This window comes from Ambystoma mexicanum, chromosome 10 (assembly GCF_040938575.1).
Source record: "Ambystoma mexicanum isolate Mex_15411 chromosome 10, UKY_AmexF1_1, whole genome shotgun sequence".
Classification (NCBI taxonomy): Eukaryota; Metazoa; Chordata; class Amphibia; order Caudata; family Ambystomatidae; genus Ambystoma; species Ambystoma mexicanum.
Genome location: NC_090932.1, coordinates 333,599,031 through 333,623,053, shown reverse-complemented (window position 1 = coordinate 333,623,053; position 24,023 = coordinate 333,599,031). Strand labels below are relative to the sequence as shown.

The window sequence follows — 24,023 nt, the reverse complement described above, 5'->3', positions numbered from 1 at the left end:
CTGTAGTGGGTGGTTCTGCCTGTAATATTTCGGGATTGGTCAGGCGAATAATCCGAGGTGCAAGCATGCGAGCCAACAAGTTAGCCAGGACTTTATAATGCAGATTGAACAGTGAGAGAGGTCTGTCAGAAGAACATGGAGATGTATCCTTGCCTTAGTGAAGGATGGAGTTGCCTATTTTTTAGAGTCTGCATGCAAACCTCTGCAAGAAGCGGGGATAGTATGTCAACATGTTTCTTATGGAACTCTTTAGTCGGCCCATTCGGGCCTGGGGTGTTCCCAGAGCTCATATCACTAATAGCAGCCAGCACTGACTGAGCTATCCAGCCATTAAGTGGCAGGTGATGCTCGTTCACTATCTAAGCCATCTCGGACCTGTCTAAGAATTGTTGCATCTTGGCAGGGGAAACACTATCTGGGGCATTGTAAAGTTAGACACAGAAATTCAGAAATGCCTCCATAATATACTCCCGATTATGGTTTTTCCTCCCGTTTACTTCTATTTCACTTATAATTGTTGAGGGGGATTCTTTCCTCATAAGCCATGAAAGCAGTTTCCCGGGACGATAACCTTACCCATTAACATGTTGCCATTCTGTTGCGTAGCATAGACTTAATTTCCTGCTCCACAGACTTACTGAGTAAATCCAATTTGTCTTTGGTCTCTGCCAATATAGTTTTATTTCTTGAGAGTTTGTATCTGTGTTCGAGCTCCTTGACTTCTCAATGCTGTCGAGTCAGCGCCTAATAGATTAAAGACGCAGCTAAATCACTGGAGTATTACCTGGAACTGCTGCCCTGCACAGTTCGCCTTTGAACGCAACATCCAACAAGGAGTCCGGTTTGACACTAACTACCCGTTCTTCGCAACCCATTCATTACTTTGTAGGGGAGTACTACCGGGGAGTGGTTAGAGAATGGTTCTTGGGAGAATGCAACATGCCATTGAGGTTCCCAGTAGCATGTGGTCTAAAAGCCATATATCAATTTGTGACTAGGAGTCACAAATATAGTAGAATTTCTCCCTCTCAAGCCATCTCCAGACATCAACCACGTTGTACTTTTCCTGAACCCCAGGCAGGCTTTGGCTGCCCCCCGCCAGTGATCTAAAACTTGCCCTCATCAAATTCAACGATTGTACTAAAGTCGCCTCCCATTATGATGTTATAATCTATGAGGCCATGCAACCCGTCAGTGATCATATCAAAGTGATGTGCCAAATTAGATATTAATTTTAACCATTAGACTGCCCAATAGCTACCAAGAGGTAGCTCGCTTCCGGGTCACTTATAGTCTTATGGACCAGAAAGTGGATATGCAAATTAGCTCTAACGCAAGCCTGTGAAACCAGATATGTAGTTGTCTGCAGTCTTGAAAATGTCCATCTTGGGCTGATTGAGCCATGTATATAGTGGCACCGAACTCGAAGACAAAAGTAATTTCCTGGAGCAAACATGCTTGTGTTTGAGCTAATTTGCACACCCACCAAGCCTTGCTTATCTAGCTCTGAACTGGAGGTGTACTTCCAGAGATGGGTAGTAGGCATTTTCACGTTTCAGGTGAAAAGAGTTTTTTTCTCAAGCCTTTTTAAAGCCACCATAATTTAGTTGAGGTGTAATATATATATATATATATATATATATATATATATATATATATATATAAATGAACAGTTGACTCACTGGATGGATACCTATGACATTTTTCCCCCAAAAAAGCGTGTCCCTCGCCCAAACCCCTAACCTGCATATTTTGGGAAAAATGTGTCTTTATCAGCCTAGTCCCATTCATTTTCTCATAGGAAAAACTACATCGATTGAGCACCCATAGCGTGAAAACCGCTGGACAGGTTTGTGCCAAATAAACAACTTGGGCACAAAGCGTCACAGATAATTATTTTGTTGGTTTGGGGGTAAATCTGTCTAGTAGTTTTAAAAATATTCAAAGAAGGGGGTGCACCCGTGCTCCCAAAACACATGAATATATTTCTCATGGTGCCTTGCGAGGTTTTTCAGAAATGAAAAGCCGCCATTTTGTTTTGCTTGATGCAAGAGGTTTCTGCAGGAATTTAGAAGGAAGCCAAAAATGAAAAGTGCTCAAAGAACAAGTTACTTACCAACTGGTAAGGTTCTTTTGACTGGATGTTCCTCCAACGCATTCCACATCTTTGACATGTAATGTGCACAGCTGTGCACTTCGGAAACTTTTTCGGCAGAGGGCGTCTGGTGTCGGGTCCATGTCCCTCGAGGGCCTCCGTCGAGGACGACGCCACAGGATGTTACAAATATAACGCACAGCGCCCATAGCCTCAGTTTACGTTTTTTCCCCCAGAATGTGTGACACCAGCCTCATGCCTGCTGGACTGCACTTAGCCTTGCGGAAACGGATGCTGCAATCGCATAGAAAATTCTCCTGAGGGGCAGGCTGGGAGGGCGATGTGGAATGCGCTGGAGGAACATCTATTAGGCAGAATCCTGTGCAGTTCCGTTAGGGAGCATTACAGAAGATTAGGACTACAGGTATAAGCAATAAATCCCCTTTGGTATCAGTCTGTACCAGTTTAGTTGGTAGTTGTGGCTAAGCAGTCAGACGTATATCAAGAGGGAGATGAGCAGTATTCAGGGTTTACAGAATAGGGCTATAGCACTATGGTACAAGGAAACACTGACCAAAGCTTTGTATTAAAAATAATATATATATTTATTTTACACACTTCTAGTTCAACACCGTATTCACAGTTGATAAAGCAAGTTAAAATCAGTCAAGAAAAGCATGCACAACTCCCAAGTTAAATTGCAGACAAGTTTGAGCAAGAGTGAAAACTGAGCAAAATGGCACAGTGAAAACCAAACACAAATGGCACTCTAACAATTTCTCACAAGGGAGGGGAAAGTACAAGTTATACATAATTATATTCTTAGGCACCCTAGCCACACTTCCCAGTAAGTTTGTGAACAAGTTTAGGCATGGCAGTACTTTAGCATAGAGAATACCTAAATGAAAACCGAACAAAATGACACTTCACAAGTTTTAAAAGTGGGAAGGAAGAGGTGGTTATAAGAATTAGGTGCACCAACACAGTTCTAGTTGAGAAGTAATCTAGAGAAGGCAGTTCCAACAAATTCAGCCAGAGTCAATAGGCCTGTGCCAGAGTCAGTGGTACAGGGCAAAGAGCCCAGGAGCAAAAATGTTCTTGTAGCTGCAGTCAAGTCTTTGGTTAACGATTTGAAAAGGTGGATGCAGAAGGTGAAAGACAATGTTAGACGATAGGGGCGGCCAACCCAACAGGTAGGTAAAGGATTTAAAACACCTTTAGCACTACCACTCGAAAAGGGAGGTCTGGCGGAACAAAGTACCTTAAAATGAAGAAGAGGCTCATGCAGTGGCGGTTGTTCCTGGTAGTTCCTGCAGTTCGGGGGATCCAGCAGAGGAAGAGAGGCTCTCGTCATGGAGGAAGGTTCGAGTTACTGCACTACCTAGGGATGAAACCAGCCGCAGTGCTGCCAAACGAAAATAAAAGGTATGCTCCTTTAAATCGCGGTTCAGGTGGATGGCTGCCTGGCTATCTGGCCTCCAAGTGCAGGGCACTGGCGATTCGACCAAGGCAGGTCCGGGAAGGCGATTGGCAAACTGGTTGGCCCCACCAGCTCAAGGGAAGAAGGCTCTTTCAGATGAAGATCTCCTCTCGTCGTGTGGAGAAAAGTGGTGAGACGATGCAGCAGGGCTTCACCGGTGGTTCAGTCGTTGCAGGTGTCTTTGGCTTCTCTCCTCTTCAGTTCCTCAGTTCCAGTGGCGACGTCTTGCTCTTCCAGGCCTCAGGACCCTGTTTTTATGCAAAAAGACCCCCATTCATACAGCCTAGCTGTCACTCACACAGTGGAGTGGTCATCTTGGCGTGAGACCCTCCAGCCTATCAGGGCACAGTGCGACATGAGTTGCTGCAGCAACTCTGTTCAGGGGTCCTACTCCCCCTCCCTCTCAACGGACCCACCCCAGACTCAGTGGCGCCGAAAGGAGGGCTTCTTGGCAGAAGCCCACCAAAAGGACGAACAAAGGATCCCTGACCTGTGTTAGGAGTTTAGAGAAAGACACGAGAAAGAATTTATATAAAAGTTCTGGTAAGTAAAACCTACCGGAGCAAAGTTAATAAAAGAATACACCGGCGGTATGTTAGAGGCTGCCAGAAAATGTGGTAGCCTCGAACAATGGGAAAATCCCATAGAGAAATATTTGCGGTTGAATATTTTTAGTAGTAACCACTGCCACCAGCCAGAAACTTTTGAGAGAGGGTCTGTATGGTACCCTCTCGAAAATGAGCACTAGGGAAAAACTATTAACCCTTCCCAGTACCTCCATAGTAAGATGGGTTGTACTGATTTAGTTCATAGAAATTGACTAGTAAAGTCAATGGGGACTTTACATGCCCTGGGAGACAGTAGTCCGTCCTAGGGTATGGAGTCTATGTTTGGGGGTCGCTACGACACCCCTGTGTCACTGCACTGAAGGTGCTGTGTAACACGTGTATAAAGATGGTTCCTACGAGGGTGAGATAAACCCCATAGACATTAAACAAAAAAATATCCTAGAACACACATAGCAAATATGCCTAAGAGTGGGAAAAAGGGTCACACTCTTAGCAGGAGAAAAAAACAAACCCTTCAAATCCAGCAAAGCTGCTGGGGGACTCTATAGGTAAGGGAAATTAGCCATAGAATGAGAATTCTCCCTAACAACATCCAGTCGAAAGAACGTTACCAGTTGGTAAGTAACTTGTTCTTCAAATGGATTGTGTCCTCCAACGCATTCCACATCTTTGACAGACTCCCAAAGCAGGGTAGAATGAAATGGCAAAACAGGGTCAGAGTACGAACCTTGATCCAAGATGTCTATCAGATCATCCTGCACAAAGTCTTCTGGAGGACTAGACCAGCCCAGATACTCAGACTCGTGCCATGAGTCTCCTATAAGAAGACTCTGCATGAGCCCCAGGCTCAGGCCTACCAAACTCCACTTCCGGGGAAGTGTCCAACCCACTGGCATCATCTCTCTCTGCGGCAGGGGCCTCCCTCTGGAACAGCCTTCCTGCCTCCCTGAAACTTGAGGAGAACCATCTTCGGTTCCGGAAGCACCTCAAAACCTTCCTCTTTGCTTCTGCTTTCTCTCTCTCTCTCCCCTGCTAAATTCTTCACTGAAACTGCACCTGGGCCACTCTCACCGACCTCGGTCCTTGGCCCAGCCACTCTCCACTTGCACTGCCTCCCTGGCAACCCCTGCGCTGCGGGACTGTCTCTGCATCCCTACAGCCCCCCCCCCCAGCATTTGTCTGCACTTACCTGGCACTTGCCACCAGCTGGCCCTATTTTCTTTTATTTTTTTATTCTACTTACTCTGTTCAGCACTCCCCCCCCCCCTCCCCTTCCCCTTGCACTTGCACTTGCACTTTTTCCCTTCCCCCTACCCCTACACTTGCGCAATCTGAATGGCATCTGGACTAGTAGGATTGTTGTCCGTCTTCCCCCCTGTTCCCCCTCCCTGTCTGAATCTGAAGGACACGGCGCCGAACGAGTCGCCCTCAATAGGTAGCTGCGGTCTTGCCAGGGATGAGGACCGAGACCTAGAGACACGTCTCTTGCGACCCTTCGATTCCTTGTCCGTATGGGACCTCGACGGCTCCCAATGTGTGTCACGTCGCGAAACCCAAAGGCGTGCGTGCCGTGGATCGAGACTAATCCTGGCCAGCTTTGTCAGAAGATGCGACCAGACCTGGGTCCTGCAATGAAAAATCGCATAAATGCCACCCATTCCTACGGAGTCTAGGACTTCGTAGGGCACGTAACATTCCTCGAGGCAGAATCCTCCGAGGACGGGGAAGGTGACCGGTGACGGCGCTTCCACGAGTGCTGGGACGAGGAGGACGAGTGGCGGGAACCACTCCGGGACCGAGATCCCTGGGAATCCTTCCAACGCAGAGAGTCGCCCCTCGAGTCGCCGGTAGAAACCCCAGGACTTGGAAGTCCGGGACTTAACAGGCTTTGAGCCCCTACCTACCTGGAGCTTCCCCATATCAAAGGACACAATGCATTCCAAAGGCTATTTTGAGTAAAAGGGATGCAATCACATCAGGCAAGAGGTGGGGAGGGGGAAAGCAGACAACATTTGAAGTAGGAGAGTAGGGTGTGGATGTAGTTACGGGTAGAACATTTTCAGCTTATTAGGGGAATCTCAGGCGATGACATTACAAAGCACGCTCAGAAAAGAAACTGCGCCATATGGACCGACGAGTGACAGGGGGCGAGGGGAGGGAGTCGGGGAGGGATCATGCAATTGAGGTAGGTGGATGATGACAAAAGGAAGAGCGGGCCATATGGTGAGTACCTGCGAGGAAGGGGAAGACCAATTTTCAAGTGTTTTTTCCCCGTTATCGTGTGAATGGGCCCCCGCTGCTGTGGTAATCAGCATAATCAGCATAATCGAAAATTATTACTGGGAAATGATTATGGTAATAGGTAGTGGGGCAATGGGAAAAACTGGTGCAACATGATTAGGGGACACAGCGATGGCCAATGGACACTGAGCCCACTTGCAAGGTTTTTAATATTAGGTGCAAAATGTATAGTGGGCACAGCTGAAGGCCATAGCTAGTAAGCTATTGGGAAAGGCTGAAGAGCATTGGACCTCTCAGGTCGCTAGGGGATTATGGGCCTCCGCCAGAAGGCACTGGCCATGGCCTGTGGCCGTCGTCCTTAAAATTATTTGTTCAACATGTACAATAGCCACAGCCAAAGGCTATGGCTAGTGGGCCACTGGGAATGGGCAGTGGGTAGTGAATCCTGAGATCGCTAGGGGGTTATGGACCTCAGCCAGTAGACACAGGCCCATGGCCTTCCCTCTTTTAAAATTATTTGAGCAACATGTACAGTGGCCACAGCTGAAGGCTTTGGATAATATAGCATAACGAAACCCTTGAAATTCACTGAAAAACAAAAACCTTCAGTATAGAGACAGTTATGGGGAGCTGATATATCGCAACAAAATCCTTGAAATTCAAGGGTGTGTTGGAAGTGATGGCCATCTTTTCTCAGCACCCCCGTTGCAAAGTTTTTTTCTTCAAAAAATCATAGACCATTCAGATTATTACACTAAATACCATATTTCATTGAATACCATATTTCATATTGTTTTATATTTCATTAATATACAGTATTTCAGAAACAAAAAGAATAAAAACATGTTAAAAATAAAATGTCCTTTATACAATTGCTAAATATTTAGAAAATAGATCACAGCCCCGGCATCAGCTCATTATATTATTCCAACAGTTATGGGGCATTATGGGTAAGGCTGCTCGCCTTAAACACCTGTATTGCTGTGATTTCTCTGTTATCTACTCCTCGCATTTTTACCCGTTCCGTTATTAAAGTGGGTAGATATCACAGAAACAGGGCATTAAAGCACACTCGCATTTTTAACTGCTAAACATTGTAGATCATGTTAACAGGTGAAAGAAGAGTTCACAATAAAGCATATGGCTAAATTTGCAGCTGCATGAAAAACAAACTTACCTTGGTTACTGTCAACATATAAAAATTTGTGATGTTGTTTTCATGAGCTCGTTTAATTCGCAACCGGCATTCTTCTTCATCAATTAACTCGCCAACATATTCATTCACAAATTCACCCTATGAAGAAAAATGTCAGGTAAATAAAAGGGATATTATTCTTGGGAGGATAGCACAGGGGCAACGTGCCTGCCTTGGAAGCAAGACGCCATGGAGAAACACAGATTCGATCCCCGGGTCCGCACTTAGAAACCGCTGGTTATTAAGCGTGTTAAAATAACCTATCCTATCATATCAATCCTGTCCCAAAACGAACCCAAGAAAGACAAAGTAAGTTGGGCAATAGTGATGCTGTGTTAAACAAGTATTTCATCAGATGACAATGCAATTTAAATTACACAGGGACGACAGATAGTAAAAACAAGACTAATAAATCACAAAATCTGTGTTAACTATCAGATTCTAACTGCACCACCGATCCAATACATGGAGAAAGAGGACACAGATCTGAATATATCAAACTGGCTGGCATCAGTGAATACGTGACCAGAATAGAGAGCACAGACACATATTATTTGAACAGAAAATGGTCTTTTGGGCAAAGACTGACAAAGGTTCAACAAATGTGTGGTATGGTATAAAGAGCAATCTCAGACACTGACAATCTTTGAGATTTAAACTCAGTTTATGGCAATTTAAGGAGAACTTCAATTCATTGGTCTGTAATTCTTCCTTTTTATGGCAATGGAGGGAGTTTTTAAAATCAGATACATACCAACTAGCGAATTTGATACTTATATCATGACTATAAAATGCTTATTGAAGCATCATTCTTATGTTATTCTAGATATAGGTGTCAGAGACGGATAACATAGAATAACTGAGTCGCCAATGGTGGATAAATCATTGGAATTTAAAGAATGTTATTTGTGAGAAGTACTACCACTTAAAAATCTGAGAGTGGATAAAATAATGAGATATGAAACTCATTCGAAATATAGTTCATAGTATTATAATTGCAAGTGCAATGCACTTTTCAGTAGTTCAAATGAGAATGGATTTAAAAAGAATGTAAAAGGGAGTAACTTCCATGGAAGTTCCTTCCGGGCAGCAGAATGCCAGAAGACACATAAGAACGCACACGTGGACAAAATTGTAAATGAACATTTTTGGTAAAATCACAAATACATTAAAAGTGAAGATTAACAGAGACTAGAAACATACCACTAGAACACATTTTGTTTGAACTACCTTTTGTTTATTGTAGGCTGACATTTTTAGGGAGCTTGGATACCCTCTAGCCAGCCCATAAAGTAGATAAAATGTTATCTTGTCAGTTTTATTATCGTCTCAGAAATAACTATATAGCAAGTTTTATCACAACAGTGTAGAGATGAATGATATATTGATTTCAACAAACTTCCACAATGCTTTATTCATTGCAGGCTGGAAAGAGCATCCTTAGAACGATGCATGCGATATCTTTATATTGTGAGAAGGTTGAGCAATGATACACAAGACAACAAGTGTTTCAGGGTTCTACCACTCACTTTCTTTGCTAGACCTTTCAGGGAAAAGGGTTAGATTAATGCCTACAGGAACTAGGGATGAAGCTAGAAATAATAAGGAGCTTCTCATTCAAATTTTACAATGTTGGCTGAACACAAAGTGATAGGCGATTCGGTAACAAACTAAGGCCATTACCCTAGGGTAGCATGTAAGCATAAATGTTTCTTAAACCTATTCTGGAAGTCCTTACCCATCTTTAAAAAAAGAAAAAGTCCAAACCGACAACAAATAGAAAATCCAATGGCTATTCTTATGAAATTGTGAGCCTAGCCTAAACTCAACCGATTTTACCAGCACATAGTAGACAAATCCTGTTTTCAAGGGTCCACCCATATTTTAAAACCACAAAATGTTCTGTAGGAAAGCCCCCTACAGGGTTACTTGTAGTCCAGCTTCCACTCTGGTCTTCATGCTTTCATAAAATGCACTCTGCATACTAACGTTCCCTTTCCCTTGCACTCTTTTTTCTGAGTCCTCAAGCTCCTTGTTGGATGCCGCCACTTCTATGGTGTTTATTGGCCATCATTCACCTTGCACCACTACTTCAGTCTATTCTGTGGTCTTGTCCTTGGTACTTGTGAAGAATCACTTACTACACTTATAATTTGTCTTTTTGATGGATTCGTTCTTTTTTTCTACTGATTCCTCATTTTAGATATGCTCTCTCCAGCGTTGGTTGACTTTGTAAACATTTTTAGCCACCAGGGAGTGCAGAACGTTGATGACCGATGCTGATATACACGCAGATGTGACATGAAACCAGTATATTTGGTCTTACTGTGTCCCATGACCCAAGTTCCACCTTTTCCCCTAGCACTCAGCAGCTGTAGGACTGCGGAAGGAGTGGAGGTGTATGAACCATCTGCCAAGGGATCAGGTTGGGGGATGGGGAATCTGTGGAATGACAAATCCATCAGAAAGAGCTTTACAAGGACGCAAGCAATTTGTTCTTTCAATGGATTCTTTCCTCCAACAGATTCTTCATCCTAGTTAGACTACCAACGCAGTACAGAAATCTGAGGAGAGAGAGAAATCCAACACCTACATCAGAAAACTTTGGAAGACTGCTCAGCCAAAGCGAGCATCCTGCCTTGACAGAGAATTCATGGAGTAAAGTTTAGCAAACCTGTGCATTGAAGCCCACATAGACGCATGACAGATGCCCAAGACAGGGATGCCACTCTGCAGGGCAGATGTGGCAGCCAAGCCTCTAGCTGAATGAGCCCTGAGAACATCAGATACATATTTTCCCACCAGGTTGTAACATTTGGGGATGCAGAGACTGATCCATCAGGACCGGGTCTGTCAACTAACAGCCCTAACACACGGGCACAAGCATAACACAAAGAGCTGTCATGACTTTCCATCAAACCTCCACCCCCAAAAACTCTCTAAATGCCCACCTCGGGCAGGTTTTGCAGATGGAAATAGTGATGTACTTGATGCAAGGATCTGGGGAGAAATTGGATCTCTACACTTATAGCAAGAGAAACAACTACCCCTAAGCACCAGATAGGCTTACTTACTGCACACCGAATGCTCATCACCCTTGTGTATGATAAACATGAGATATTATCAATATCTTCGCTACATAGTTTACTATCACTAAACCAACAAGCATTTGCACTTGCAATATAGTGTCTTATATACTGCTAAATAGAAACACATTAAGAGTGCTCTCAATCTTGCTTAGCCTTCATGCATTCCACATTCCAGCACGCATCCACTCTGAACAACACGCCTACCATAAGAATGAAGGAACAAGTTACTTACCTGTAACTGTTGTTCTCCAGCATGGGTCTGGCATGGATTCACATGCTCATGAATATTCCCCGTCGTCAGGCTGGGAATCCTCGGTAAAGAAAAAACCAGTATCAGTTTCGTTTCTGATCTGTCTTTCGTAGTAACAACCAATCACTGGTCTCTGCGTCATACTGACCACAGCCAATGACTGCCCTCTACCTAAGCACCGCCTCTGGCAGCCATCTTCAGATTTGGAAGCACGTGAAGTGGCAGTATGACCAAGTGAAGAGCCGCAGAGGGGTAGGCGGGAGGGTTTGCATGTGAATCCATGCCAGACCCATGCTGGAGAACAACAGTTACAGGTAAGTAACTTGTTCCTTCTCCAGCATGGGGTCTGGCATGGATTCACATGCTCATGAATAAAGAATACATAGCAGTACACACATGCACAACCACGGGAGGTGGCAAAGGCTCAACATTAAGCATTACATCAAACTCAACATTAAGCATCTTACCTCCTCACCAGGCTCACCTCAGGCGAACAGGTTGCGCAGCACTGCTTGGCCGACTCTGGACTCCTCCCTGGAATCCCGATCGACGCAGTAGAATTTCGTGAAGGTGTGCGTCGACCTCCACGTAGCAGCCCTGCATATGTCCAGCAGGGGCACACCAGAAAGGAACGCCGTGGTAGATGCGATCGCTCTGGTGGAATGGGCTCTCGGACGGCCAGGCAGCGGTCGGTTTGCCAACCGATGACAGTACATGATACAGCCGGAGAGCCATCTGGAAATGGAAGCATTGAGAGAGCCTTCCCCTGATTGACAGGTCCAAAGTTCACAAAGAGTTGTGACGTCTTCCGAAAACACTTCGTGCGGTCCACGTAGAACTTCAGCGCTCTAGCCACATCCAGCGAGTGCAAAGTCCTCTCAGCCGGCGACGAAGGCGACGGGAAGAACACAGGCAACACCAAGGGTTCGTTGAGATGGAAGTCCGACGGTACCTTGGGCATGAAGGAGGGGTGCGTCCTGAGCACTACCCTCGTGTCGTGAAAAGTCAAGTACGGGGCCTTGCAGTAAAGGGCCTGGATCTCTCCCACCCGTCGTGCGGAGGTGATGGCCACAAGAAACGCTGTTTTCCACGACAGAAACTTCAACGAGGCCGAGTGCAGAGGCTCGAACGGAGGTCCCATGAGCTTGGTCAGCACCACGTTGAGCTCCCACGCCGGGGCCGGCGCCTTCACCGGCGGGAACGATCTGAACAGTCCCTTCATGAACTCTTTCACCAGACGATGAGACCACAGGGACGTCCGGCCCGTGGTTCTGGTGTAACGGGAGATCGCAGCAAGATGAATCTTGATGGACGAGTGTGCCAGTCCAGCTTTGGCCAGCGTCAGCAGGTACGGCAGTACCTGGGGAGCCGTAATCCGTAGAGGGTTAATCTTCTGTGCGTGGCACCAGACAGAGAACCTCTTCCATTTGTGTCCGTAGCATTTAAGAGTCGAGGACGCCCTGGCCTTTGCAAGAACCTCTCTGCAGTCGGCCGGTATGTCGTATCCTCCAAACTCTAGCGCTGCAGGAGCCAGGCCTGCAAGTTCAGCGATTTCGGGTCGTGGTGGAGGATGGCGCCTCCTTCCCTGGAGAGTAGATCCGCGTCCACCGGCAGCTTGATTGGCGGGGACGCTGACAAGTCCAGAAGGTCCGGGAACCATATCTGCCTCGGCCACGCAGGTGCGACAAGGATCATCCTGCACCGTGACCTCTTGAGCTGGTTGACGAGCCGGATTAGCAGTGGCAAAGGAGGGAACGCGTAGAGGAACAGGCCCTCCCAGGGGAACGAGAAAGCATCGCCCATGCTCCTCGCCTGGGGAAACCTGCTGCCGAACCTCTGGCACTTGGAGTTCGTCGCCGTCGCGAACAGGTCGATCTGGGGTGTGCCCCACCGTCGGAAGAGGCGATCCACTAGATCCTGCCGTAGTTCCCACTCGTGGCACGAGCGCAGCTCCCTGCTGAGTGAGTCGGCGATGGTGTTTTTTATCCCTGCCAGATGAAACGGCACCAGAAACATCCTTTGGGCGACTGCCCAATGCCACAGGTCCTGCGCCTCCTTGGACAGTGCTGGGGACCTGGTTCCGCCCTGTTTCTTGATGTAAAACATGGTGGTGGTGTTGTCGGTGAAGATCCTCACCACCTTGCCCTTGAGGGACGGAAGGAAGGACCCGAGGGCCCAGAACACTGCACGGAGCTCCAGGACTTTGATATGGAGGGACTTCTCCGTCGGGAGCCAGAGGCCTCTCGCGTGCAGATTTTCGGTGTGCGCTCCCCACCCTTCCAGGGAGGCATCCGTGGTCACTGTCTCCTGGTGGTCTGGAAGTCCATGCCCGCCGTCAGATGCGCGCGGGTGCCCCACCACCGGACCGCTCGGCGGAAACTCTCGTCGAGTGTGATCTTCTCCTCGAAGCCGCCCGTCGTTTGGATCCAGCGCGCGTCCAGGAACTCCTGCAACGGGCGCATCCGGAGCCTGCACATGGGAATGAGGTAGATGCAAGAAGACATCATTCCGAGGAGGGACTTGATGGACCTCACCTTGGCCGCGTCGGAAACTAACATCCGCTGTACCTTGCCCAGGATGGACCTGGTCCTTTCCTCCGACGGGGAGGACAGAAGGGACACTGTGTCGAGCTTCGCTCCCAGAAACAGTGCGTTTTGCGCGGGTTACCAGGTGGGACTTGGCGTAGTTCACGGAGAATCCCAGGTCCGTGAGAAGTTGGACGGTCCTTGCCGTGTGCTCCACGGCGAGCTCCCTCGTCTTGGCTCGGATGAGCCAGTCGTCCAGGTAGGGGTAGACGTGGATCCCCTCGCGGCGCAGTTGCGCCGCCACCGGTGCAAGGCACTTGGTAAATACCCTGGGTGCCGACCGTAGTCCGAAGGGGAGGGCTTTGAACTGGTAGTGACGCCCTTGGACCACAAACCTGAGGAATTTTCGGTGCCCCTTTAGGATGGGAATGTGGAAGTAGGCATCCTCCAAATATAACGACGACAGGAAGTCTCCTTCCTCCAGCTGCCCCAGGACGTGCTGGAGGGTGACCATCCGGAACTTTTGCGCCTTGATGAACTTGTTCAGACGTTGCAGGTCTAGGATGGGGCGCCATCCTCCCGTCTTCTTCTTCACGAGGAAGTATCTCGAGTAAACTCCGGAGCCCCGAAGCCTCTTTGGGACGAGTTCGATGACGCCCTTCCTGAGCATCGGCTTTACCACCAGGAGAAGCGGAGGGACGTGAAGCTCTTTCCTGGCCACGGGGGGGGGGACGCGCGGGCACCTCCTTTGAAACTCTAGCGCGTGGCCCCAGGCGACCCCACGGCCGGTTCAATCCTGTTTCGACGAGGCTTTGCCGCCTTGACCTCCTTGGCGACGACGGCGGGGTCCGCCAGACTTGCCTCATCCTCTGTAGGCCTCCTGAGACGACGAGCGGGCCGCTTGACGGTAGGTGGAGAAACCGCCGCCGGAACCTTTGGAGGCGCCCTTGCCTCCGCTGCTCCGAAAGGGTGTCCGTCGTTGCTGCAGAACCCCTAGGGCCCGGGCCGTCTCAGTGTCCGCTTTAATGGCCTGAAGGGAATCGTCCACTGTTTTCCCAAACAGGTTGTTCCCATCAAACGGCATGTCCAGGACTCTGGTCTGTACGTCTTGACGGAAGTCCGTAGCCTTGAGCCATCCACGCCGCCTAAGGCACACGCCGTTGCCCAACTGGCGAAACCCAGTGTCGGCGATGTCCGTCGCAATAGTGATGGCGTGGTCCGACGCCACCTCACCTTCCTGTAGGATCTCCAGGGCATCCGCCCTCTTGTCGTCCGGTAGGAAGTCCAGCAGGGGAGCCAGTTTGTACCATAGCTCCCTGTCGTAGCGGGCCACGATAGCCAAGGCGTTGGCCGCTTTAATCGTCGTCGCTGCAGACGAGATGACCCTGCGTCCCATAGCGTCCAATTTCTTTCCCTCGCCGTCCGGTGGGGAAGTCGATGTGGAGGCCGCACCCCCCCCCCGCTTTTTTCCTAGCCGCCGCGGAGACGACGGAGTCCGGGGTAGGCTGCGCCCGGAGGCACAGGGGGGCCGCGTCCGGGACCCGGTACTTCTTCTGGTACCGGTCTCTTCTAGCTGGCGTCGTGGAAGGGTTCTTGAGGAGGGCGAGGCCCTCATCCCAAATGTCGTCCAGTAGAGGCACCGCGAGGACAGTCTTCCTCTTGGCCTCGCGCCGTTGATAAAGGAATCCTTCCTTTTTCTTCTCCTCAGGGCAGAGTTGGAAAAGCTCGGATGCCCTGGCGATCATGGAGTGGAACGATCCAATCTCGTCGGGCGGAGAAACCCTGGTGGGAGGTGACGACGGTAGATCCTCGTCGTCCGTACCCGTCGCTGCCGTGTCAGTCCCCGTATCATCCCCTCGGGTGGACGGGGAGGAGGACTGGACGGGGCGCGACGGCTGAAAAGGAGGTGGAGGGTGAATCCTTCTTTTCTTGGGCGGGGGAGCACCAGAAGGTCCCGGTTCAGGATCCCCCGACGGGAGAGGTTCCTCCGTCGGCAACGGTAGTCTCGTCCTTATCTCTGAACATAAGGACTGTATAGCCAACAAAATGGCTGCCGAGTTGTCTTGCGGCACTGGCAGAGGGGAATCCGACGGGCGATCAGGAGCCCCATCGGCACCCTCGACGATGTCGTCGTCACCTGCGTCGGAAACCATCCCGACGGGCTGGTCTTCTTCCACGCCAAGCCGTGGCTTAAGACCTCAATCAGCTCTTCCTCTGAGGTTGAGGCCGAATGTACAACGACGCCCTGCCCCCCCTTTTTCTTCCCCGCCGGGGGTTTCACGGGGATCCTATCGATGGGCACAAAAGAGGACTCCCCCCGAGGTGGCAGGGAGACTCTGAGCCCCGAGGTCGCCACCACTGGTGTAGCCTCCACAGGCTGAGCCAGGGCCGCCGCGACAGTATCGATAGAGGGCTTGGCCGGATGGATTAAGGCCTTCACCACCTTAGGTGCGCTCACCGCCTTATCCTTGAGGGGGGGGACACTGTCTCGCTCCCCCTCCGATGGGGCCTTCGAGCTCGACCGGGGCCTCTCCAGGAGCTTCGCCGGGTGCTCGCCCTTCCTCTTACCCGACCCAGAGCGTTGGCTCGTGGTTGAAGGTGCCGGGGAGGGTGCGCCCTGCCTGGCGCCCGTAGAGCCCGACCGTTCGGCGCTCCCGGTGCCAGCGGACTCGCGGTGCTTGGCCTTATGTTGGACCCCCGTCGCCGGGGCGTCCTCAAAGGTCTTAGAAGACCACTCGGATTTCTTCCTCTTCTTCTCGCCTGACGGGCTCTTCCCTTCCAGCCAGTTGGCGAGACGTTGGTGGCGGTCCTTCATGGTCCGTTCCGACATATTGCCGCAAAACGCACAGTCCTTCTCCACGTGCATCTTGTCCTCATGTAAGCAGTAGAGACAACAGGAGTGTTCGTCCTCCTTAAAGACGTTCTGCAGCTGGCATCCAGGGCAGATCCTGAACAGCTTTCCGGGGGTCGAGCTTCCCTTCTCCTGGGCCATGTCCGGGCCTGAGAAACTTCTGGAGTCCTCCAAAAGCGTAGCTTGACGAAATCTTCACCCTTGAGGGGCGCAGACGAATCCGACACGGGTCCCCGTTGATCGGATGGAGAGTCGGTGGAGCTTGAGGCTCTTTTGACCGAAAAAACGAAGTTTTTGAGAAAAAAACGTGAAAAAATAGCACTAACGCTCGAGAGCAATAGCACGAGGATCCCAACACATGAACATGCGGTAAAAATCTGAAGATGGCTGCCAGAGGCGGTGCTTAGGTAGAGGGCAGTCATTGGCTGTGGTCAGTATGACGCAGAGACCAGTGATTGGTTGTTACTACGAAAGACAGATCAGAAACGAAACTGATACTGGTTTTTTCTTTACCGAGGATTCCCAGCCTGACGACGGGGAATATTCATGAGCATGTGAATCCATGCCAGACCCCATGCTGGAGAAGCTAGCTTTCATGACACATAAGTGACTATACTTTTGCACACCCCCTCCAGTTTATTTCTATAGTGTACCTCCCTTCTCCCCATCAACATGCCATTTAGACATGGGTGGCTAGCAGGGACTTGGCCACACCTCATAACCTTTAATGGCCATTATGCACATACGCATAATAGTGCCTCCCAATTTGGATTTCGGTCCCTCTGAGGGAGTTCAACCTACGGCGCGTGTGAAAGGTGTTAGGGAGAATTCTCATAAATGGCTGATTTCCCTTACCTAATGAGTCCCTCAGCAGCTTTGCTGGATTTCTAGGGTTTCTTTTTTTTCACCTGGTAAGAGTGAGAGCCTTATTCCCACTCTTACATGTGTTTTGCTGTGTATATTTTTACTTTTTGTGTGATCTTGGGCAATGGAGCCTCACCTACTCCATGGCATCATATTTTTCATGAGTGCTACACAGCACCTTCAGTGCAGTGACACAGGGTTGTCTTTGAGACTTCCCACTGACTTCATTTTCTGGGGCCGACTACTGTCACCCAGAAAAGATAAAGTTGCCATTAACTTTATTTTAATCACTTTAAACAGACACAGTACAACCCAGCATACATAGAGTATTGCAAAGGGCTAATTCTTATCCCTTTTTGTCTGTGTCTCTTGGAGCATTGTTTTGCTCCCTTTACATCAAGACTTGGCTGGTGGCAGTGGTAACTACCCTATTTTTTATACCGCGGTTATTTTAAATAACCATGGTATTGTTTTAGGCTATTATATTAGCCTCAAACATAAACCCGCTTGACCATATATATTTTATTACGGTTCCGGCTGGGTTTATTCGACCATTTCTTTTTGTAAATGTCTTTCTCGTGTTTTACTCTGCGCGCCAAACCAGATTTGGTCCCTTTGTTCGCCGTCTTTTTGTGGGCTTCTGCACAGAAGCCCTCCTTAAGGCGCCTGAAAGTCTGGGTAGGCAGGATGTGAGGGAGGGGTCTTAGGACCCCTGCCATGGGTTCCCTTGGTAACCCAAGTCACACTCCTGTTTGATTGGCTGGATGACTGTCCTTGCCAGGACAGCCACCCTGCTGTGTGATTGACAGACAGGCTGTCTGAATGGGGGAAAACCGGTCTCTGGGACTGGAAAGGCAGAGTCGCCATTTGAACGAAAGAACCAATGAGGAGCTGATGGATGAGGACCCCTACAACGACTGAACCGCCCGGTAAAGCCCTGCTGCAGGTCCGAATCTTCAGAATCTGACGACAGAGAAGATCCTCCAGGAAACTTCTTCCCTTGAGCTGGTGGGACCAATCAGTTCGCCCAAACTGCAAGCCAGGACCCCTCCCCTCTGGCCGAATTCGCTGTACAGAGCTACAGTGGGCCGGATAGCCAGGAAGGTCGGACCCTGCTTTGGTTTTAAGGAGCACACCTTTTATTTGTTGCTTTGCTCTGCTGCTGGTTTCTTCCCTGGGTAGTGCAGGACCCTCCAGTCTTCCTACTTCTTGTCAGTCCAACAGTCGCTTCAGGAACCGCGAGCCTGCAGGAACTACCAGGAACGTCTGCCTCAGCTACAGCTTCCTCTTAGTTTTAAGGTACTGTGCAAATCCGGTTGTTCGTTTCGTTCAGCAGTGGTGAAAGTGTTTGAAATCTTTCTCCAAACAGAGGGCTTGTCCTTCTCTTCTCGTTGAACTAACTTTTCTGCCAACCAACCTCGTCCGGAATCCATGGCACAAAATTTACCGCGAACTACCCTGAACCGTGTGATCTTGAGCAAAAGACTTTGGACCCAATGACTTTGGCCCTAAGCCTTTTCTACCTGATTCTATCACTGTAGTTGCTCTTGCTCAATTGCCCCGAGTACTTACCTGTTGGTGTGGTTCAATTTCTATTAACCTTGATTTTCCCTCCCTTTTAAATTGCTGGAGAGCCATTTTGCTCCCACTTCATTTTGTGAGCTTAACTTGTCTTGGGAGTGGTGTGGTGTATTACGAGAGTGATTTTTAAACTGCTTATGATAGTGTAATGTTATACAACTGAAGAGTGAAATAAATGTATATTCTTTTACTTGAAAACCTTGAGTCAGTGTTTGCCTGAATCATAGTAATTGCTGTCCTTTGTGTAACTATTTGATACTGCTCACTTACTCGAGATAAGTCTGGCTGCTTAGCCACTGCTACCACTTTAACTGTGTAGTACAGGTTTGTACCAAAGGTGAATTTGTACTGTCACTTGTAGTCTTAATTGTGTGTGGTGTTCCCAAAGGGTACTGCATATAATTTAGAAATGACAAAAATAAATGAATGAAATCAATAATGCAGTTGAGTCGATACCAAGCATCCTACTCTTCTCCAATTCACTTAATGTTAAAGTTCTCTACAACCAATTAAGCAATGTGTGTGCAGCCATTAAGGCACAGTAAAACCTAAATAATACTCACAATTGAGGTGCTGTCAGGAATGGCTAGCAGGGGGGCAAGTGAGGGTAGGCATACCAAGCCCTGAATAACATACCAAGTGGAAAGGATTAAAAACTCAGTAAAGTGCCCATAGAAGCCATTGATGTTTCACAGAGCAACCCAAAGCCAACGGGTTAAAAATTATAGGTAAACAATTTTAAAGGCACCTGGAATTATTCCACTTTTCCACCCTCTGTGCTTTGATGAATTCACTTAACCTAGATAAAGAAGTATGAGAGACAGCACAGGTTATCTTTAAACGCTGTTCCAAAATACATAGCCTGATGAACTCTGATTTACTAGCAAAGGAATGGTGAAAGTCTAACCTAACAAGACAACATCATAATGTCTTTTATGATGTAGTCATGGAAAAGAAAAACATATGCTGCAAAAAGAAGGAGTACAAAATAAAAATGACTCAATGTGGTGACTAGAGTACTTATAGTCCTTAGTCCCCTTTTCCCCCATCCTTGTGGGTGTCCCCCAACATGTGGATGGTACCAGAACCTATGGCAGAAAATAATTGAGGTTCCCCTTCAAATTTAGTACAGCAGGGCCCCCGGACGTGGGAATGCCTCCGAGACATTGCTGTCTGGCGCCTCACCTCAGTCCCCTTTTAACACCTTGAATGCTTTAATACCTGGCTATGCTGAATATTTTAGCCGGTGGCATACAAGCGGGGGAAGGTGGGTGGGATGTATGGAGGATAGGCGACTAAGGACTATGAGTACTCTAGTCACTACAGTGAGAAACTTTAATTAATAAAACGTCCCGCCCCCTTTCCTCAATCCTTGTGGGTGATTCAAGATCATAGGTTGGAGCTGTGACAACCTGCCTCATCTTTAAGGCAAATCAAAAAGGTTCTTCAGAACCGCCTGATGGAACTGCATCTCGCCTGGAGCTGGTATCCAGGGAATAGTGCTTACAGAACACTGACGGAGTGGCCAAAGTAGCCGCCCTGCTGATGACATCCCAAGAAGCATGTCTTTAAAACGTGACGGCAGTGGCCTTAGCTCTGACCGTATGGGCGTCAATCCCCACAGGAACCGGTTTGCCCATGACTGTATGCGCCTCCAAAATGGCCTGTACCACCAACGGGTGGTAGAAGCTCGGAAAGCCTGGCTGTCGGGAGATGAGCCCCCAAAGGTGATGAACACCACCTCAGACTTCCTGAAGGATTTTGTTTGAGAGAGGTAGAATTTAAGGACTGTTTTGAGGTCCAAAGAATGCAAAGCCCTTTCGGCTTCTGGCTACAGATTCGGAAATAACATCAGCAAGCAGACTTCGTGATTCAAATCGAATGGAGAGACAGACAACCTTGGGCAAGAAGTTTGGATGAGTGCGCAAGATGACCTTGTCATTGTGAAACGTGGTGAAGGGCTTGCATGATGACAAAGACCGCAGCTCGCTGACCCTGCGCGCAGACTTGAGTGCCACTAAGAGCACTGTCTTTAGTGTCACCGGCTGAGGTCCAACAAGGCCAACAAATTAAAGGGCGGCTTGCACTCCAAGGCCACAAGAGCAACATTAAGGTCCCAGACAGGATGCGCCCTATGCACCGGAGGAAAGTGCCTGGACAACACATTGAGGTGGGCCTTAACCACTGTGTTGGCTGCTGGAAAAACATGCCCTGGGAAATTGTTGTAGGGCCCAATAGCCATCAAATAGGTGCGGCTGGTATTGACCTGAACGCAGGAACAAAACAGATGTGCAAAAAAATACAGCACGTCGTCCAGGGAACAGGTGAGGGGGTCCAGCCCCTTGTTGTGAGTCCAGTGTCAAAATCTATTCTATTTACTCATGTACTGAGATCGAGTAGAGGGTCTCCTGTATGATGTCCCAGTTGTGTCTGAGAACTGACCATGGTTCAGTCTCTGCTGGTCAGGAACAAGGCTGCTAGGGCCAGCCTGGCTGGGTATCAGAAGATGGACAGGCCCCTGGGAGCACAACTAGAGCAGATCCATGAACCAAGCTCTCGAAGGCCACTGGGGGGCAATCAAGATGAGGCTGCAGCCCACTGAAGCCCGGAACTTGCAGAGGGTCAGCTGAAGCAATGGAGGAGGAAACGCATAGCACCTGTGGACACAGACATAGGATCAATGAGTGAACACACAGTGACATCTGTTTCCGTGTAGTACACCTTTAAATAATCATGACTGCTCGTAATAGTGCAGGTAAAGGAGCCTCAACCCACGTGACGATACGCCCGACTCAGTGTATTAAAGCCCACTGTCCGGTGTACGTAGATGCAATTTATATGACACAAGAACAACCTATTTTGCGTATATATTTCAGTTGTTACCTAGTACTGCCCCAAGGCCGCTGAATATCAGCAACACACTCGAGCGATCACTGTGGTGATCTACAGTCCTGCCCTCCCATTCCCGTGGGAGGGTGGGAATGGAGGCACATCCTCAGCGTCCAATCCTGGACGGAGGGCGTTGCCGCGATCACCATGGCGACGCCATATCCTAGTCTCACACGAGAACTCGCACACGCGACTCGTTCTATGAGACGGCGAAACTGGAGCACAGAGAATGTAAGATACTGTCATGATGCCTACCCCCAGGCATCCGGACCAAGCCCATCAGCCCCGGGAGCAGGCATCTAGACATTTAGTAAAACCTCAGCAGCCCCGGCTAGGGACTATCTGGGTTCAGTCCTGGCGCCTTAGGCGCCAGGCTCATAGTAGAAATCAGTCCTGGCGCCTAAAGTGCCAGGCTCATAGTCATTACTTACCTCAGGCAGACCATGCTGCAAATGACTCCAATCCAACATGAAGCCTGAAAGGGACTATTTTTCTACAGGGACTATTTTTTACTCGGGTGTGGTTCTAGGGACTTCTTACCTGGGACTACTTTTGAGGCTATTTAAACCACGCCCGACCAGCAACACACGCTTCGCGTTATTCTGCATCCAGCAGCGTAACGCTCACCGTGCCTGCAGCCTGCATCCAGTCTTCTGCCACGCCCGCCTCGAATCCAGAGCTCCTAAAACAAAGAGGAAAGAAAGGGACAAGGTTAGAAAACTAACTTATTTCTATTCCACACCTGATTCTGGATCCATCTCGTCTCCGGACCTGTAAAGAACATCATTTCTGCACGCGCCGCACCTCCAGCTGCAGCGCCGTGCCATACTCAACAGTCTTCACAGCATCCTTCGGGTTGGCGCTGCCTCCATCATTTCTTCGCCGAACTTCGGAACCTAGGAGACAAAAGAAAACCACAAAGTGAGCCGAGGGAACCAACAAATATAATTCTTACCATCATAGACTTACCTGATTTACCACCGGAGACATCCTTTTGTGACTCTCCATATTTTCACGTGCCGCATCTGTAAAGAGAGACAAAACAACACGTTTTCCACGTGCAATATTTACCGGACAGCGCCGGGTAATACAGACTCTTACCTGAGCGCCACCAGCTGCCACAAGAGCATCTTTTCACGAGCCAGCTGCAAGACAAGAAAGGAAGGGGGGAACAAGAGTGAACATCGGACATATTGAACTCTATGAACTTAATACTTACTGGTCCTCACCAGGAACCTCGGAGTCAATACTCTCCGGAACTCTCCCGAGCCTTCAAACCAGTGAAGTAACCGGAATGAACGCGCCCCTGCAAATCCACGCAGGATGGAGAGCTCATCTTTCAAGAATATAAGGTGAGATTGCTCTGAGGGCATTTCGGAGGCGATTAGTTGGGGAGGACACTGGGGGTGCCATCACTTGAATCCACAAGTGGCTAAATCCATCTCTCCACTTGCAGGAGAATATTTCTATGGGTTAAGCAGACAAGATTAGGAGGGCAGATCCAGTCAGTCATCGCTGCACTACGCATCACGTGGGTGGAGACCGCAGCTGTCCGGGTCAGACCGACGCCCCTGTGGGAGCTAGGTGAGCGTAACAGATACCCCACACAGGAACAGCAAGCAGTTTTGAAGCACAGTGGTTAAATTGAATCACAGAGAAGCTCATTACTTCTCTTTTTGAATAGAGAGTTTCTCCTGAGACACGTGCCAATGTGCAAGGCGATACAAATTCTGAAAGAAAGCTAAAGGTAAACAAATGCCACGGGTTGAGTGCTGACACGTAGATTTCTTTAAACAATGTTTCTCATAAGGTTGAAGAAACTAATGGATGTACTGTTACTTTCCCCTTTTTTTTCGACCGACCAATATGATTGAATTTGTCATGCAACAATATTTACCTACGTGATGATATGTACTTTTATAATTTGCATAATTTTGTTTAGAATGTAATGATATTGATGTTGTTTGAATGTAGCCCTGAAGATGGTGCTATGCACCGAAATGCATTGGCAAAAGCTGAGACTAAGCGGAAGATTGCTTGTTCGCCTAAAGCAACGTGTGATTAAAACACAAATTTATTATAAAATATTTGAAAAAAGTATCTGAATTTTCATTTGCAACCCTTCATTTGCAAGAAAAACCGCAGCGTTTTCAAACACAACCGCGTTGTGTTTCTGCCTGCTGTGGCTATCACACTTTGGGTCTGCGGTGCTTCCGCAGGGGAGCACCGGAGACTCAAAGTGAAAGCCAAGGCAGGCAGAAACATGACGCGGTTGTGTTTACATGCCGCAGTGTTTCTGCCTACAGCTGATTTCCCATTTGGGGCTCTTGGGCTCCCCACAGGGGGCCCGAGAGCCCCAAATGGGAAATGCTAAATGCTGCAGTGTTTCTGCCT

The 24,023-nt window shown here is 48.6% G+C and overlaps 1 protein-coding gene across 3 annotated transcripts in view; it reads right to left on the bottom strand.

The window, feature by feature from the left end:
* The window catches only part of NSD3 (nuclear receptor binding SET domain protein 3), a 2,619,674-nt gene that overhangs the window by 357,537 nt on the left and 2,238,114 nt on the right, over nt 1–24,023 (bottom strand). For all 3 annotated transcript variants that reach the window (XM_069617934.1, XM_069617935.1, XM_069617936.1), the window contains one exon: nt 7,563–7,679. In XM_069617934.1, the coding sequence (XP_069474035.1) occupies nt 7,563–7,679 (117 nt within the window). The remainder of the gene's footprint in view (nt 1–7,562; nt 7,680–24,023) is intronic.